The sequence below is a fragment of the Musa acuminata genome, chromosome BXJ1-2 (genome assembly GCF_036884655.1).
Source record: "Musa acuminata AAA Group cultivar baxijiao chromosome BXJ1-2, Cavendish_Baxijiao_AAA, whole genome shotgun sequence".
In the NCBI taxonomy this organism is placed as follows: domain Eukaryota; kingdom Viridiplantae; phylum Streptophyta; class Magnoliopsida; order Zingiberales; family Musaceae; genus Musa; species Musa acuminata.
The window spans coordinates 31,497,881-31,513,643 of record NC_088328.1 but is presented as its reverse complement, the minus strand read 5'-3'; the positions used below and the strand labels follow the sequence as shown (position 1 = coordinate 31,513,643).

The window sequence follows — 15,763 nt, the reverse complement described above, 5'->3', positions numbered from 1 at the left end:
CTTGCTAGGAAAGATGATTTAGCTGAAATATTGATGGAATCTTGTGTAGTCTCTCGTCAATCTCTCGATCATCTAAAATTATTCATTTAAAATTTGAAATATTTTAAAAAATTATTTATTTGAAAAAATAAATAAATAAAGAAAATATTCATCTAAAATTTTCGCCAACATCTATCTACACTTCAGGATAGCAAACATTGCTCCTCACAATGCCATCATCTTATCAGCAGCATCTCAAACGCATAGTCTGATAGCGACCTGCCTGCTTCCTTCCATGGCATATTCTTACAAAGCTGCATATTCCCCGACTCCGTCGGCACGATCGGTGAGTAGCTCCACAGATGCATGAACCGAGGAGAGTGATCCACGCCACCTTGTGTGACACGTCCGCTGGTTGGGCTCCACACACCACTCAGTGGCTCTCATGAACAACCTCGTCACTGTTGAATCCAGCCTCAGTCCCTCCTAATCTGGATTGGCTCTTTTGGCGACACTGAGGCCACAGAGATAAGCTTGTCGAGATCGTAGATCGAGGAGAAGCCACATGGCCTCTCATCACATTCTATCTTATTTCTGTGCTTTTTAGCTGTGACGACCTAAAAGATGAATCATCACTCAGCTGCATCATGTTCTTCCAATTAACTTATCTAGTTTTTGTTGTAATCCATCCTTTTAGGTTTTAGTACAATGATAAGATTGAGATTCGAGTCATTGAAACGTCTTACTATTTAAGGGGAAGACCGCATATATTATCTTAGATCTTGCATTAATGGAAAGTTCCTTACACTTACTTGAATCACCACCATCAATCACAAGGACCCAAAGGAGATCATCACCATGGCCAGGGAGGGTTAGCAGCAGCAGCAGCAGCAGTCATTCATATGCTTGCAAAGCCATGCAGAAGAGGGAAGTGGCCAGTAAACCACATGTCAAAGAATCCACCACCACCTCTCCTTCTAATCTCCGAGCCTTCTTCGACCCTCCTCCTCCTTCTTCACCTTCTCTCTACTGGTAGTTGATTGGTTCAGATCGAGTTCTCGTTCTTTCTGCACCAGGATCAGGATCATGGCAGCCTGTGGTAGCTTGAGCTCCTTGTTTGAGAAGCCGAGGCCGGAAAACCCGACGCTGATGGAGTCCCTGTCATCCTGGAGCCAGATCATGGCCAAGAAGCCGGTGGACAATGCCTGCAGCTTCACCGAGATCTTCGGCGAGTTGCACTTCCAAGAGAAGCCCGCGCCGCCTCCGGATTCCAACCACGGTTTCCCTCTGAAGAGTTCGGACAAGCTGCAGCTCTGCACCGAAAGGCTCGGCTCGGAGAGCTCTGATGATGTTGACGACCTGGTCGAGGAGGATGGTGATGACCGGGGCAGCGATCGTTGGAAGGAGAAGCAGGCCGTGGTTGGCGGTGGACATCCGAACAACTGTTCTGATGTGAGGACGAGGACGGGTGGCTTTCCGCCTCCCATTTCTTCTATCGGGAAGAGCGGCAAGCCATGGATCTACTTCAAGTCTTACAGGCATGAGGGGAGGTTTGTTCTGAGGGAGATCAGAATCCCCACCAAGGAATTCTTGCACGCTTCGCGCGAAGATGGCCGGCTCAAGCTGCAACTAGTCCACCCGGATGAGGAAATCCCTGAAGGAGATGAAGAAGAAGATGATGATGATGATGATGAAGAAGAAGAAGAAGAAGAAGAAGAAGAAGAAGAAGAAGAAGAAGAAGAAGAAGAAGAAGACGGAGAAGAGGCAGAGGAGGAAGAAGATAAGACAAAAGCTATCCAAGGCAATGTTGATTAATCCATGCTAATCACTTGGCTTCCTTCCATCTTTTTCTCTGAAAGCAAATCGAAAGAAAAAGGAGATGAAAAGAACAGTATTTATGAAAGTGTTACTGCAAACTGTGCTTTTTTGTTTCTTCAGCTGTTTGCAGTTAGAATTGCAGATGAGTTGAAGCTATACAAATATGTTACATTTTTGCTAGGGTACAATATCTTTAACCAAGATAAATGATCCATAAATGTTGATTCTTAGCACCTATTTGCTGGTGTACAATTCAAGCCCTGATCTGATCCTTCTAACCTAACCTGGCAAAGACTCCTCAGTTCAACATTCAAGATTAGCCAACCAGCAAGGGTGGTGGCTTTTCACTCTTTTTATGTGATTCACATGAATACCATGGTATCCACCAGAAAAAGAACCAAGCCATTTGAGGAAATGGAAGTCAAACTCAACATCCAACCACTGGTAATCATAGCTTTACAGATTAGTGATGATGACTCTCAAACTTTCCTTGTGAGAGCATCACAGGAAATAGTGCAAAGCCTTCTGTGATTGAACCTGCATGACCATAAAGTTTTTAGCTACAAGCTTCATCTGCATATGAACTTGTAATCAGGTCATGTTCTGTGGAGTTGACTTTGCTCAGGTCAAGCTGGCTATATGTCTTCTTCATCTTTGCAATTAGCAAACACTTCCATTAGTGTTCTTGTAGATTTATGAGGACTCAAGGATTATGAATTAGGGAGAAGGATTGCTTGATCATAACGAAAGTCAAATGTGTTCTTCATGGAGTCAAATTTCATGACTGAATATACTTTCTTGGCACCATAAATCCTAAACATCAAATAATTCAATGACTGATAAGAAGATTTATAAGTTAAATCAAGCACTTGTCATGTTCTGATTTAATGGGTTAATTGATCTACTAACATGAGAGACCTAAACAACATAGTCAAAATATTGATCTATATTATTAATAATATAATCATATACTTACATAAACTAACTTAAAATTTCTCTCACATCCTAAGTAGAAATAAATTTGGGTACTATAATCTTCTTCAATGTTCAAACATAATCTTCTCAATAACAACTTTTATACATTCAATTTCATTCATAGATAATATTTTCTTTCATGAATAATTCATCGTATTTAATACTAGGGCTATTTTGATATCGAAGTTTATATCTATATGTCTATATCCATTTTGATATCATTATAATCACATATTTTTTACTTGTCACACTCCAAAGGGCTTATCATCTAAAATTTATCTTTAAAATTATATTATCATTCCAAATGCAAAAGTAACGTCTTCAGGGCTACTCTCAAATCTATTCCCTTGTGTCTTTGGCTTTCTCCTTAAGTTAAGTCTCGAGTGAAGTTTTAGGATTGTCATTGAAATCCTTCTTCATCATCAGCTTCACTTTTCTATCTCGATTGATGTGGGAGTAAGAAGAAGTAAGAGATTCAAGGGAAAACATTGATATATGAGTCATCATATCAAATACATCATTAGCATGAAAATTTGATCCAATTGATAAATCCTCGGAAGAGCACAAGGTTAAATGTGACCCTTCTAGAATAGAAACGTCTAAAGTATCTTCATTGACATAAGCTTCGTAGATGCTCAATATGTCCTACTGGACAGAAGCATATAAATCACTCAATATGTCATTCATGAACAAAACATCCTCAGCGTTCAATATATCCTTCGTTGACAAAAGTATCATAGTATTTTAGTAGACATAAGAACCTAAAATATCTATTGTGTCCTTCGTAGACATAAGTATCATAAGTACTTAACGTGTCCCTCATGAATATGAGTATCTAATGTGTCTAGTATCAGAATAAACATAAGCATCTAAAATATATGGTATATCTTTTATAAATTAAGCATCCCAAGTGCTTGATGTGTCCTTCGTGAACATAAGCATCTAAAGCATTTGATGCACCCTTCACGGACATAAGCACTTGAGATCTCAATGTGTTTTAGTTGGCATAAGCATCCTAAATGTCTGATGCATCCTTCGCAAATATGAGCATCCCAAGCGCTCGATGTGTCCTTCATGGACATAAACATCTAAATCATCTAATATATCCTTCATGGATATAAATATCCTAAACACTAGATGTGTCCCTTATAGACAAAAGCATATAAAATATTCGATGCAACATAGTTGGCATAAATATCTAAAGCATCTAATATATTAATTGTAAACATAAGCATCCTCAATGTGTGATGCATCCTTTACGAACATACACATCTGTTCGACGTGTACCTTACGAATATAACCATCCTTAATGTGTAATACATTCTAAATGAACACAAGCATCTCATAGGCATTCTTCAAGGACCTCCTACTCGAAGCAGATAAATTAGCATGTCCTGGAGCCCTTTTACCTGAAGCTAGCATGTCGACAACCTTTAGGGCATGCCAATAATCTTTGAGCCTTTCTTGCCCAATGTGAGTATGTCAATAAGTCTAGTAGGCCATCTTATCAAAAGTGGGAAGATCAATATGTTCCAAAGCTCTCTTACCTAAAGTGACCAAACCATCAATTTCCAAGTAAGCCAACAACCTTTGACTCTTCATTGCCTGATGTGAGCATGCCAACATGTCCATAAAACCATTTTGCCTGATTAGCTTTGCCGAATGTGTGCAGATTGACCAACCAAGAGGACTTTTGCCCGATATGGACAGATTGATCGATTCAAATGACTTTTTAATTTAGGATAAGAACCTAAAATATCTAATGTGTCCTTGGTAGACATAAGTATCCTAAGTACTTAATATGTCCCTCACGAATATGAGTATCTAATGTGTCTAGCATCATAATAGACCTAAGCATCTAAAATATATAGTATATCTTTTATAAATTTAAGCATTGCAAGTGCTTGATGTGTCCTTCGTGAATATAAGCATCTAAAGCATTTGATGCATCCTTCACGAATATAAGCATCTGAGATGCTCAATGTGTTTTAGTAGGCATAAGCATCCTAAATGTCTGATACGTCCTTCACAAATATGCGCATTCCAAGCGCTCGATGTGTTCTTCATGGACATAAGCATATAAATCATCTACTGTATCCTTCATAGATATAAATATCTTAAACACTAGATGACAAGTTGAAACATCTTTACCTAAAACAAACAAGTTAAACCTCACCTACTATAAAGCAAATGGGCAAGCCACCTACCTACATCTAGTTACATGCTTAGTACCCTTTAAAGATCTTCTATGTCAAAGCAAGGCGGGGAGGGAAACTAAGTGATAAAAAATTAATATAATTATTTCAAAGTTAATATAACACATGAGCACCTCCACCTCAATAATGAAAGCTTCCACCTTAGCAGTTTGGTACCTCAGTTTGGCCACTTCAATAAGTAGTTAAGCCACTTGCGATTGAGTTATCTCAATAGGGTGATACTATGGTTTGATTATCTCAACCGATAGTTGAGCCAACTCAATAGATAATTGAGCCACCTCAAAAGTTTGATATTATAGTTTGATCACCCTAGAAGGTGATTGTAAATGGTTAAGCCACCTCAACGAATAGTTCGACTACCTCAATTAAATAGGTTTCTCTATTATTCTTTTCTTTTTTTTTCATACTCCTATTTCTTTTGCATCTTGAACGTTACAACTTATGCATCAGAGAGATTAAGTTGGGCTTCCTCTGACCTTGATCTCTTGCAGAGTATCGGGTGGTATTTCAAGAGTTCAAGTAACATCTTAAAAATAATTTCATTGATCATTCTGACTTCATCAATTATCTAAATTCTATTGATTGATTCCTCTTCGGTCATTTCTTAACATCTCATGATGACACATGTTATTTTTTATCAAATCTAAATCGGATTAAGTCTCTAATACAGATTAGAAGAGATTAATACATCAATACATGATAGGTGCCTCTTTCTTTAATCAATAGAGAGGATGATCTAACTCCTCTCCCATAATACATTTACCATAGTTAGAGCTAGGAATTAACTTATCATCTACTGAGGTAATTACATATTATCTCAAATAGTTAACTATGATTAGCATCCTGATCCCCATACTTTAAAAAATAGCATTGAGATCCATATACTTATAAAAGTAAAATATTTAACTCAAATTCTCCTTACATTAATTTCGTCGAGTGTTGTCACGTGCAAAAAGAGCATGAAAGAAAAGGATAAAAGTAGAATTTTATTATTTTTTAAATTATTAATTTTATATGAACTTCTTACCTTGATTTATTTCCTCATCATTTGCTCTTTCCAACCTGTTTGCCTATCGCCTGTGGCACCTATCATTCGTCACCCCTGCTCGCCCGTTGCTCACTCGTTACACCCTAATGACAAAGAGTTTGCTTCGGATGGGTGTCGAGCGAGCAAGAGCTGTGGGCAAGTAGGTGTAGTGGGCGAGTAAGTGTGGAAGGCGAGCGACGGGCGATAGGTGCGATGGGCAAGAAGTTTATATAAAATTAATAATTTAAAAATAATAAAATTATATTTTTATCCTTTCTATTCACGTCCTTTTTATACGTGAAAATACATACGATTTTTTTCATTAATGAAATTAACGAGGTAAGAAGAACGGAGATTAAATATTTTACTTTCATAAGTAGAGTCCCGGATATTATTTTTCAAAATATAATGATCGAAAAGATGTTAATCATAATTAACTATATGAGATGGAATAATATGCCCCTCATCTACTAAATCAACTTGCTTAGGGTTTGAATTGGGCTTGAAATGGCCCATCTTGGTCCGGTGCACGTTAGCGGAGGCCACGCAAAACCCTAGCCGTGGAGCCGCCCTTTTCCTTATAAAGCCACCCGGAGCCGCGGTAGCCGCCTCTTCCGAAGCGCCGTAGCTATTCTTCTTCTCCGCTTTTGAATCCAGAAGAAAGAAGATGGTAAACCGATCTCGATTTCCTTTCTTCTCCTTTTCTTCATTCGGTTACGGTATATCCTATGGATTAAGTCGCTAATGGCTTCTTTGGTGTCTGAGGTAGGCGCCCAAGAAGGATAAGGCCGCACCCCCGTCCTCGAAGCCGGCTAAATCCGGTGGAGGCAAGCAGAAGAAGAAGGTACGTGGTGGTTATAGCGTTAAAGATTGGGTTTTTAAGGGTTTTTTTCACTTTTCTTTCGTTGTCTTCTCTGGTGCTTATGTGGATTAGGGTTTGGATTGCAGAAGTGGAGCAAGGGAAAGCAGAAGGAGAAGGTGAACAATGCGGTCCTCTTTGACCAGGCGAGCTACGATAAGATGCTCTCCGAGGTTCCCAAGTTCAAGCAGATTACTCCTTCCGTGCTCTCCGAGAGATTGCGGGTAAAAAGATCTCGACTTTATCCTGTTCGCTGGATCCAGTGTTAGATTTCTAATAAGAATTCTGCCTCACTTTATATCTCGGAAGTAATTTATTGTTACTTTGATTGTTTAGCCTCTTCTTCATTGAATCCTTTAACCGCTACAATCATGTAGTGAGATGGTTTGATAGATCTGATTTCCTTTGAGTCTTAATTTATTGTGAACGAAATCTTTATGAAATAAATGTGTATAGGTAGAGAAAAGGGCGTCATACCTTTTTAGGCACTTTCAGCGTCTGTAAATATATGCCTTACAGCTTAGGTGATATATAGATACACAAGAAGATAGAGGTAGAGACTTTAGTGTAGTTAATGTAGCTAGTTTGCTCAATCTTCTCTAATCATTGGGTTGAATGTGCAGTATTTTCAAGGATTTATGTTAAACTTTCTGTCTTATGCATTACTTTATATTCTTAACTTAATGATATCATTCCACTTAACTACCAAATAAGTTAAAATTTAGCACTTAGTTATTGAAATTTTGGTTCAGAAGAATATTACATTAGCAAGCTTTGACATGATGGATGTAAGTTCCCAGCAGCAACGTCCTATTGGTCGATTCTTCTTAGAACATTTCTTTGATCTTAGGTAGTTTACAAGTCCAGCGAAAACGATAATGTGAATTATATCTGCTTTGTGTTATTTTGGATGCATTTATCACTAAGATCTAATATGTGGCCAATATTTTAGGGTTATCAAAAGGCATATGTGGTCAATTCCAAATCGAGTACTTTGGGTACTTTGGGTTTGTTTCTAACATCTTTGATAGTATGAAAGACATTTTGAATGACCCATTTTACACTTTTCTCGCCATCTTTAGGTTAATCGGATCACTTAGAGGGCGTTTGGGAACACATTTGAAATATGCATTGCAGGTCCAATGACTATCGGTAAATTTTGATTTGACCTCGATGTTGTATTGAAAATACTCAAATGATGCTACCTCCGGGGTAGCATTAGCATTTCAGTATTTTTGGGATGTTAATAATATATTTTTTTAAATTCTGAAAGTTTTCTATGATTTTATCTAAAACATCAAAATGATTTAGTAACAAACCAACATGATTTATATTTTCTACACGATGAAATTTTATTTATTTATTTATGTGAATATATTTTTATTTAATATATTTGAGCCATACAAAATTTTTATAAGATTACATATATTTATTTATTTACTTATTAATTAAAATAAAAAAATATATATTTATTTTTGAATATATATTAAAAATAATATAAGAGTAAATTTGTCATAAAATATTTAATGAATTTTTGAAATATAATTTTATCAAACAACACTTATGCCAATGCACATTTAAAATGTAGTTTTCATCTATTCTTTATTAAACACCCAAAGCATTTTATAATTGCACATTCACTCAAACTCTTTTCTCCATTTGTATGTTAAACATGCAAATAGATTCCCAAACCAAGCCTTCGTCCACATGTCAAGTGTGATTGTGCTTTAGCATTATGATTGTGTTACTTTAGTGGCTTTCCAAATGCCTCAGGTTAGTAAATTTAGCACTATGATTGTGATATATTTCATATTTCTCAAGTAAGAAGTTAATGTAGTTTTCCCATTAACAACTTACTTCTGCTACAAGACCTTGGACATGAGTTGTTATTACAGTATTCATTATCATGACATGCCTTCAAGTGGTTGTTGCTTATTTCTTTCAGGTTAATGGATCACTAGCAAGGAGAGCAATAAAGGATTTGATGGCAAGGGGTGCTATCAGGATGGTATCTGCTCATGCAAGCCAACAAATCTACACCAGAGCTACTAATACCTAGGAGAACTTTAGTCTCCCCAGAGTTTCTAGGAATAGGTACTTATTCTGTACTTGGTTATTGGATGTTTCGTAACTGAGTAGTTATCACTTTGGTTTTTGTTGCTTTGTTAAGACAAAGCTCTTATTTCAGAGTTGAGCCTCATGCTTCATTTTGTATCAATTTAGTTGGATAAATTATTGTATTGTTAATCTAAACATTCCTAGATTTCGAAATACCTTTTTCCTAATAAAAGAGTTGATGGAGATAAGCCATAAATTTACGACAGGAAACATTGTGGTTTATAATGACAGAAGTGCTAACATTTTCCAATTAGACCAACAGGAATATAAAGAATGGAGAATTCAACTCTATTTAGGTTGTTGTGCCATAATGGAGGATTGTGGTTTATTGAAATTTTAGGACCTGTGTCAATATTTGGGAACATCAATAGGTTTCTTGTGGTTTGGCCACTGCCTCTGCTCATTAAAACTATGAAACATGTCAGATATGCTCTGAGATAATAAAGAGATTGAAATTTCATACCTTGTTTGCTAATACTATCCAAAATGCAAATTAGTGTATCAAGTTTGATATACAGAATTCTCTAATGCAAACCTGTGATGATAACACTTGTAATCTTAGCAATTGCTTGAACAGTGTTTGAAAAGGCACTACTAGTGACAAGAACAGAGGGCATATGCTGTAAATATCATGGTGTCCAATGATCACATACAACATTCAACATTGACATACATACATTTCTACGGGTAGATAGTTATCAACCCCCCTCTCCCCTGTTTTCCAACCAATGAAGCCTCTGCTTCAGCAACACATGGGGCAGTGTCTCAAGCCATTCTCATTGCACTTCCCACATTTCACCATCTTCTTCTCCTCTTCATCCAACACCCTGCAGCTGCCACTGCAATCCACACACACCACAAAACTCACCCCTCCGCATCCCTCGCACGCCGTCGCCGCCCTCGGAATCCCCTGCAGCAACGGCCCCAGCGCCCCATCCTCTTCCAGCTTCGCCAACTCGGCCGCGCCACCGAGGAGCCTCCCCTTCACGAAAACCGCGGGGACCTTGACCTCTCTTGCTCCTCCCATCAGCGTCCTCAGCTCCGCTCTGTATCCCGAGTCCATGGAGATGTCCCTCTCCATGACCCGAACACGGTGAGACTCGAGCGTGGACCTGACGGCGTTGCAGTCCTCGAATGTCTTCCTGATTCCCCGCAGCGTCGTCGTGTAGATGACCACCGAGTTCTGCCCGCCGGGCGGGCACTTCTCCTCGTAGTACTGGAGCAAGACGCTGGAATCGCGGGCCAAGGTCACCATCTTCTTCATCTGCTCGCCCTCCTCCACGTGTTCCCTCTCCAGGGAAGCAAGAAGGTCGGGGTCGAAGACCGGGCCAAGGCTCCTCCTGGACACAGAGCCGCCGCCGGAATCCCTCCCAAGCTTCTTGCGCGGAGTCAACGACGAAGCGAGTCCGGCCCGCCTCGCGTTATCCGAGGAACTGAAGGGCCTCAAGATCCGATTCGGGTCGAGATCCCACCTCGCCGAGTCCCGCCGCGGCTCCGTGTTCTCTTTCCCCGACTCTCTTCTAGTCTTCCAACTCTTGGGAGACGGCGATACGATGGAAGCGTGCGTCGAAGGGTGAGGCTTTGGGGATCTCTTAAGCGGGGACGAAACCGGCGTCTCGTCGGCGAGGCCCTCCATGAGTTCCCATGCGTCGATGACCTCCGCTGGCTCTTCCTTCGCGTCACTCCTCCATTCCCTCTTAATGACTTCCCGTCCTTCTTCTTCATCATCCTCCCTCTTCCCACCGGCTTCATTGCGATCGAGGTTGAGGACGCCGTAGGTGGTGGAGGTGAGGAAGACGACGTGGTTGGCTTCTTCATCGTCCTCCCTCACGAGCAGTTTGGAGGAGACGCAACCCATTCCCACCTCCTCTGCAACTTCTTCCTCTCCGTTCGACTCGTGGGATCGAAGGAGATGCAACGGCTACCTTTCTATTTGTCGGGAATATACATTGTACTCTCCTCCAACGGTCGAAAGATCCGATCATTTCTTTCGTATCTCATGTGGTGATAAAGGACGAACGGTCTTGATGATCACCGGGAGTTGACGTGTAGGGACGACATGCGTCGGTTTCATAGCACGATCTGAGTAATCTAATCGTGCTACTATTCGTGGAGCATCGTAACCACTAATCCAGTGAATTAAACGTGATTAGCCACTAATCCCATGCATTAAACCACAATTCAAAGCTTTATTCTCGATGTATATTAGCAACACAAACGGAATTTGAGTACATTTTAGCCACAGTAATCTGTGTTAGCTAAAAGACGACGTCGCAAGTTGTACTCATATTTCATACGCATCTCCAACTCAATGCAGAGGAAGAAGGAGAGGCACGCCAAGCTCTCACGCGCCGCAGCATCAGGACGGCTTCTTGTTACGCTGGGTCTCGTCGAAGAGCTGCACGCACCTGCCGTTCAACGGCTGCACCGGCCTCGCGTTGTAGCGGTACTTCTGGCTCAGAGGCGCTTGAAGCGAGTTCGCCTGCTCCTTGGTCATCTCCCTCACCTGAATCAAGCGGCAATGTCAGCCATGGAAGGCCAAGGCGGAGGTGGTGAAGGTGAAGGGCGTGGTCGTACCTTGCCGAGGATGTTCCATGTGACGTTCTCGGTGCAGGGGGGCGTGGTGAGAGACCCGACGTATCGGAAGTACTTGCGAGTGCGGCGCTTCAAGGCCCTGGTTTGGACGACACCGAGCGGGATCTGCGCTTCTTGGTCTGCCGAGCACTGCTCCATGGCCAGTTTCTCCATCTCATCCTTGATCTGTGAATGGCAGGTGATGGATTCGGTCAGTCATTCCATCAAACAAACGGACTGCAGTTCGACCGCGATGTTATACCTGGAGGAGGAAGGCATCGGGGTGGCCGTAGTCGTACATGATGGCGACGACCGCGATGTTGCCGTCGTCGCTCTTGTGGATCAGCTGAAGCTCCACCGGGAACCTGTCGAATGCAGGAGTTAATACGCGCCGGTTTCCTTGTCGTTGCAAGTTACAGGAAAGGCCGCGAAACAGACCGTTCTCCATCGATCAAGTGCTCGGAAGGTGAATGCCAAATCATCTGCGTCAGGCTGTAGCTCTTGCCATCCACCACTGCTCTCCCAGCAGATTCCTGGTATCGGAGCTGCAAGAACAAGGCCCACATCACTACCTTCAACCATTCCATGGGGATCAGTTAGTTAAAAGGAAGGAACATACCTCAATGCTGAAGCCATTGTTAACGAGGGAAGCCTTGGTGGAGACGTAATCCCTGGTAAGAGGACCCAGGTTTTGGTTGTAGGCCGTCGCATTCTTGACGATGTTGATAGGGGATTGGTGGAGCCCCTGAGAGCACAATTGGTATTCTGAGCTCAAGCTTCCCCATTTATCTGGTCCATTTGCTCCGCCGTATCCAAATTGGATGAAATCTGAAGAAGAACAGAGCGTCGTGTAGCTTCATCGAGAACAAGAACAAGAAGCGAGAGAGAGATAGAGAGAGAAAGGTGAGTGAAGGCTTCATACCATGGGCGCAGGCAGAGACCAGAAGAAGGGAAGCAATCCCCAGGCAAAAGAAGGGCTTCACGTAGGTCATCGTCGTCTCCCTCCTCTCTCCTCTTTCTCCTCTGCTTTGTGCTGGATGGTGATCGTTGCAGGTGCCTACAGAGTTGGGGGTGTATATAAGGGGAAGGAAGAGAAGGATGGATGAGAGGGGAGAGAGCCTGCAAAGCTACATATAGTGGAACGGAGGAGGAGAAGCTTGTGGCGGTGGGTGTGCATGCAATCTCCTCCTCCCTTTTGCATGCTAAATATAGAGAGAGAGGGAAGACTTCATTGGATTGGAATGGTCTGCATCTCCATATTTATAGGAGGAAATTTGGGGTGTGCTAACTATGATAATAGCATAAGCTTTTCTTTTTTTTCTTTTTTCTTTTTTCATTAATAACCCATCAGCTGAGTATCAAAAAGTGTTATGAAAAATTGAAAACTTCATCTCTCCCAACTCAAAATATTCTGATTTTTATGATAAAAATTGTAAATCAAAAATATTATCCTATATTATAATGGTATCGATTAGGGTTCGAACTCGGACTTAGGAGTGTGATGGTATAAACCTAATAATGATTGTATAGTTCCTATATTAGCATATGTCATTATCGTTTCGAATTAAAACGATCGTATTAAACGACATGTCTTTGTGAATTATACTTGCATAGAAAATTTTTATATATATTATATTTTATATTATTTCCTTCAACAATCTCATGAGCTTACAATGACATATGCTAATATATTATCCTATATTATCCTATATTATAATGGTATCGATTAGGGTTCCAACTCGGACTTAGGAGTATGGTGGTATAAACCTAATAATGATTGTATAGTTCTTATATTAACATATGTCATGATCATTTCGAATTAAAACATCGTATTAAACGACATGTCTTTGTGAATTATACTTACATAGGAAATTTTTATATATATTATATATTATATTATTTCCTTCAACAATCTCATGAGCTTACAAAGCTCATGAATGTTAGAAAAAGAGGAATAGATATAGGATTGAAATGTATGAATTTCATATTAAATTATTTGATTTGATAATCATAAATTTTAAAGAAAACATCCCGATATATTTATAATATTTAGCGCAATGGTAAATTATTTTTTTGTCACTATTTCATCAAGACATAGCGATCAAATACATTACTCATCACAAACAATGAACCATTGGTGATTCCTATTCACAGAGCTTAATCAATAAATATCAAATATCAATAAATTTTCCTTTCAGAAAAAGCAAATATTTACATAATAATAAATGTATTTTCCTTTAAAAAATGAATATATTTGATGGTTTCTATCCACAAATACATGTTTCTATCTTGTAAGTACATGATAAACTCTTGAGATGGAAGTGACTCCCTCTTCTTGTTTTAGGGAGTTGCAGCCTTCTCTCTTCCCTTTGCTGTCACCTGCACTGAAATTTTTCTTTAACCATACAATTCATGGTAATCCTCTCACACTTGACACAAACTACTGCAAAGGGAAAGGAACAAAAAATGTTTGTTCCTCCATAAAAAGGCACGACATCCATGATGTTTCGCGAGGTCCGAACCGGATCCAACTGGAGAGATCCTTTTTACGGAGACAACAAAACTGAAAACCTCCGATGATTTTGATCCCATCTCGCCCACCAAAGAGTGAGCCTTGTGATGAACACCATGAAAGAGAAGCTAGTGCACAGGGAAGACAGTTAAAGAAGGTTAAAAGGGAAGAGAAGCTGAGTGAGTTCGTAGGTAGGTTTGCCAAGGGATTTATAGAGAGTCCAATTCACCACCCATATTCCTCTTTCAATTTTTTTGGGTAATATATTTGATCTTTCATTAAATGCTTTCTCCATATAATGATTTGTGAATTCATGGCCGACGTTAATCTTTTCCATATGAATGATTGATAAGCCAATTGAAGGAGAAAAAAAAAAAAAGAAAGATTCATGTATCTTTATTTTGTGTGCCAAGGATGAAACTTTATGACCCATATGAATCCTTTTCCCCCAATAAAGGTAAATAATTAGGGTTAGGCATCAAATGCAAGATGGCAAGTTCATGCACTTCCTTGCATCCCTCCCTACCTAAGAAAATGGTTCATGAATCTTTGCTGTGCCACTTTGGGAAGGTTTTGTAGTCCACTTTCTTGAAATATATTCTCATTAGATATCTCAGCAGATATGCTATATTTTTATGTTGACCTTTTTTTAATCTTTTGATCATGTATCCCCTTTGCATATAATTTATAAATAAAATTTTAAGTAATTAAATAGCAAACTAACACTTAATCGACTTGAGTTCTAACAAACCGAGTTGGCGATCCGAGGCTGGCTTAATCGGATCCATGTCATGTTTGAGAATGACTACTATGGTTAGGTTGGGCAATTTGTCGAATAATCGTAAACTTTCTTGAACTTAAATATAGATATTCATTCTTCAACAATCCCTTTTGATCAATCTTTCTCCTCTTCAATCATCCGTTAGATTCTTATGATACATATACATAAATAATCTTAACTTTGTCTAAATTTGCATTCGTATTAGATGAATATAGTTATATAATCCAACATATATTTTAACTATCCTCCATACATTGTTATTGCATTCTTACACAAAGTGATAGGTCTCAAGTTCGAGTTCACGTATAAGCGTTATGTACACCCGATGAAAATATATTTTAATTTTAGAAAAGATATTAGTTATCACAATAAAGTTGTCTAAACAAATTGTAATATATTTCCTATGGCTCATACATCTACATTACAAATGATTTGAATTATTATTAATAGAAAACTCTTAGTAAATCATAATATCAACAAATAATAAATCCCTTTTTTGCTGATGAAACAAAAGCAAACTCAATTTTTATATATCTATATATCCAACACTCGATTATGAGATGAAACAAAAGCAAACTGAATTTTTTGGGTGAAACAAATTTTGCTGATGAAACACCTATGAAAAACTCCTCCTTAACTTTGGTCGAGTCTATTGTTTGTATTGAAGAATAAAATCTTTCTTTCTATCATTCACAAAGATAATCACTATATGATTCTGGTTTTCTATATGTTAAAAATATGAATCAAGATGATGTCTCATCTGCAAGCTTAAGCTGTTAGATGGTATCAGAACAAAAGGATTTTGAGCTGAAATCTTTTTCAGGTTGTGCTTATAGAAAAGAAAAACTGCATAAAGAAAAAATTCAGTAACATTAATGAATTAATTTGGTAGGAATCAGATGAT

The 15,763-nt window shown here is 39.2% G+C and overlaps 4 protein-coding genes across 4 annotated transcripts; 2 read left to right on the top strand and 2 right to left on the bottom strand.

Moving 5' to 3' along the window:
- The first annotated feature begins 505 nt into the window (after positions 1-505).
- LOC135610044 (protein FANTASTIC FOUR 1-like) lies at positions 506-2,034 on the top strand. Its single transcript, XM_065103998.1, has one exon. The coding sequence runs from the start codon at positions 1,066-1,068 to the stop codon at positions 1,792-1,794; it is 729 nt and encodes a 242-aa protein (XP_064960070.1). The 5' UTR covers positions 506-1,065; the 3' UTR covers positions 1,795-2,034.
- A 4,545-nt stretch (positions 2,035-6,579) lies between these two features.
- On the top strand, positions 6,580-9,061 carry LOC135610032 (small ribosomal subunit protein eS25w). The gene is made up of 4 exons (XM_065103960.1): positions 6,580-6,685; positions 6,785-6,859; positions 6,964-7,098; positions 8,820-9,061. The coding sequence occupies exons 1-4, from the start codon at positions 6,683-6,685 to the stop codon at positions 8,931-8,933; spliced, it is 327 nt and encodes a 108-aa protein (XP_064960032.1). The 5' UTR covers positions 6,580-6,682; the 3' UTR covers positions 8,934-9,061.
- A 539-nt stretch (positions 9,062-9,600) lies between these two features.
- On the bottom strand, positions 9,601-10,881 carry LOC135610030 (uncharacterized). Its single transcript, XM_065103947.1, has one exon. The coding sequence runs from the start codon at positions 10,848-10,850 to the stop codon at positions 9,735-9,737; it is 1,116 nt and encodes a 371-aa protein (XP_064960019.1). The 5' UTR covers positions 10,851-10,881; the 3' UTR covers positions 9,601-9,734.
- Positions 10,882-11,161: 280 nt separating this feature from the next.
- LOC103976523 (alpha carbonic anhydrase 1, chloroplastic) lies at positions 11,162-12,786 on the bottom strand. Its single transcript, XM_009391757.3, has 6 exons — positions 12,489-12,786; positions 12,186-12,394; positions 12,005-12,111; positions 11,829-11,931; positions 11,570-11,752; positions 11,162-11,498 (listed from the first exon to the last, which is right to left on the bottom strand). The coding sequence occupies exons 1-6, from the start codon at positions 12,556-12,558 to the stop codon at positions 11,352-11,354; spliced, it is 819 nt and encodes a 272-aa protein (XP_009390032.2). The 5' UTR covers positions 12,559-12,786; the 3' UTR covers positions 11,162-11,351.
- Between the last annotated feature and the right edge of the window lie 2,977 nt (positions 12,787-15,763).

Excerpts from the sequence above, each read along its gene's own strand:
- LOC135610044 (XM_065103998.1), top strand. The coding sequence starts at position 1,066 with ATGGCAGCCTGTGGTAGCTTGAGCTCCTTGTTTGAGAAGCCGAGGCCG.
- LOC135610032 (XM_065103960.1), top strand. Across the intron at positions 6,860-6,963 it reads GAGGCAAGCAGAAGAAGAAG|AAGTGGAGCAAGGGAAAGCA; the intron begins GTACGTGGTGGT and ends TTTGGATTGCAG. Across the intron at positions 7,099-8,819 it reads TGCTCTCCGAGAGATTGCGG|GTTAATGGATCACTAGCAAG; the intron begins GTAAAAAGATCT and ends TATTTCTTTCAG.
- LOC135610030 (XM_065103947.1), bottom strand. The coding sequence starts at position 10,850 with ATGGGTTGCGTCTCCTCCAAACTGCTCGTGAGGGAGGACGATGAAGAA.
- LOC103976523 (XM_009391757.3), bottom strand. The coding sequence starts at position 12,558 with ATGACCTACGTGAAGCCCTTCTTTTGCCTGGGGATTGCTTCCCTTCTT. Across the intron at positions 11,932-12,004 it reads CACTTGATCGATGGAGAACG|GTTCCCGGTGGAGCTTCAGC; the intron begins GTCTGTTTCGCG and ends TGCATTCGACAG. Across the intron at positions 11,499-11,569 it reads CATGGAACATCCTCGGCAAG|GTGAGGGAGATGACCAAGGA; the intron begins GTACGACCACGC and ends CGCTTGATTCAG.